A 2023-nucleotide genomic window follows, 5' to 3' on the forward strand; every position below is an offset into this window, starting at 1 on the left:
TGTCGGAGCCATGATCGTTGCTCTGATACCACTTTGTAAAGAATTCAGTTAACATCACTAAAAGAAAAAACAATTCAAGGGAACTCTCAACAAGTTAAGTACTCAGTTTCTTTGAATTAATAATTAAATACGGTATGAAAAGATAACACTGGCTTTCGAGAGGCCAGATCTCTCCTAAGCATAAAAAGAAAATACAATATGATAATACTCAGCATGCCCCTCTCACTCTCCTCCTTCGCCCTTATCTTCTTCCCCCAATGTCAATTTCCTATTTTACTCTTGCCAGCTGGTTATTTCCAAATATGTCGTGCTATCTCACGAAATGACTTTTTTATCCTTCTGCTTACGTCTGGCATATGTAATTAGAGGACTAGGTGTCACATAATCCTCTGGTGATATATATTCCGGTTATTGATCTCAACACTATACAAACTTCATCATCTTCTGCAGACCAAGTACTAGAAAAACTAAGAACATCTTCAAGTTCATGTGGTTGTTTTCAGGTTCTTAGTGCTCTCTAATCAAACAAACAACACATATTTTCTTTTTACGCGTTTTAATCATGTGCTCCAGAACTGCTGATGATAATGACAGATATGGGAATGAAACAGTTCATTCAGAGCATCAAATTCTTGATTGGGCTGACCGCTTGTATCTCACCACAAACCTTGCAGATCAGAGGAAGTTCCAGTTTTGGCCTCAAAACCCGGAAAATTTCAAGTAATGCACTTTTCTCTGGGTAAGAAACTTAGATTTAACTGTCATATATGTGCAATTGTAGTTTAAATTCTGTGATAATTGACCAAGTATGACCTATGGTTTTGCAGGAAAATATTACTGGAATATACCGACAAGTTAAGATTGTTAAACAAAGTTGTCTTAAAGGCCTTGTCAAGGACTCAAGGTCATTGAACTTGAAAGAGAAGTGCTTTTTAGATCAATTTGGTGATTTAACTTCTATCCTCCCTGTCCAAGGCCTGATCTTACAGTTGGAGTCGGAGCGCATGCAGATGGATCAGCTATTACATTCCTTTTGCAGGACAATGAAGTAGGAGGCCTTCAAGTCTTGCAAGATGATCAGTGGTTTAGTGTTCCTACTGTTCCCAATGCTCTTGTCATTAATATTGGTGATCAAGTTGAGGTAATCTTCATAAAGGCATCTCTTATCAAATTAGCGCATAAGTGGAATAAAATTTCGGAGAAACCATATAGTCCTTCTACACGTCTTTTTGACATGCATTTTAAGATGAATGAAAAAAGAAAATTTGAAAATAATACGTGAAAATCAGCAGCGACGAATGAGTCTCGAGGTGAGTGAGGATCTGAAACAATATTGGATAAACTCTTAACCACTTGAGTAACCGTCCTCTTAACCACTCAAGTATTGATGCAATATATTTTGCATGGGGGAAATGTGGAATGTTGATGTAGACTTTCTTAAGCCCATTTATGTATGTTATTGGACCATATGCTCAATTGGATCCAGGGACCAGGCCCAAGTACAGACACTTTAACCCAGCACGATTTTCATAGATTCTTAATTTGAGAAATTGTAGTTGGTGTTATGAAATGTACCATACACGATTTTAATAATTTCTTGATCACATTATATAAACATAATGTATGATGCCATCTTGGTTTAATAATATTAAAGCATCAGTTATCACCAACCGAAAAAATATAGCACTGGCTGATATAACATTGACGGAAATTAAAATCTTAATATTTATGAAGAATTTTTTTTGACAAATAATTTATTTCATTAATTTGAATATAATACAGTCGGTACAAAACCACAACTGCTGATACAATCAGGTGGTAATATAAATAAGATACTAAAAATAATTAGATGATTTGTTTGCTGATCGTTTAACACATAGACCATGTTTGTTTCATGTGATTATAACTATGGGATGATAATCCGAAGATAATTAATCCCATCAAAATTAGTCATATGCATTAAATAATTCTATCGTATATTTGTTTAACAGGATTAAGTATAGAATTGAAATATAATTCTTTA

At 34.6% G+C, this 2023-nt stretch overlaps 1 protein-coding gene across 1 annotated transcript; it reads left to right on the forward strand.

The window, feature by feature from the left end:
* The first annotated feature begins 562 nt into the window (after positions 1–562).
* On the forward strand, positions 563–1282 carry LOC141703120 (2-oxoglutarate-dependent dioxygenase 11-like). Its single transcript, XM_074506716.1, has 2 exons — positions 563–720; positions 976–1282. The coding sequence occupies exons 1-2, from the start codon at positions 563–565 to the stop codon at positions 1280–1282; spliced, it is 465 nt and encodes a 154-aa protein (XP_074362817.1).
* The last annotated feature ends 741 nt before the right edge of the window (positions 1283–2023 follow it).

Source organism: Apium graveolens, unplaced genomic scaffold (genome assembly GCF_009905375.1).
Source record: "Apium graveolens cultivar Ventura unplaced genomic scaffold, ASM990537v1 ctg6252, whole genome shotgun sequence".
Lineage (NCBI taxonomy): Eukaryota > Viridiplantae > Streptophyta > Magnoliopsida > Apiales > Apiaceae > Apium > Apium graveolens.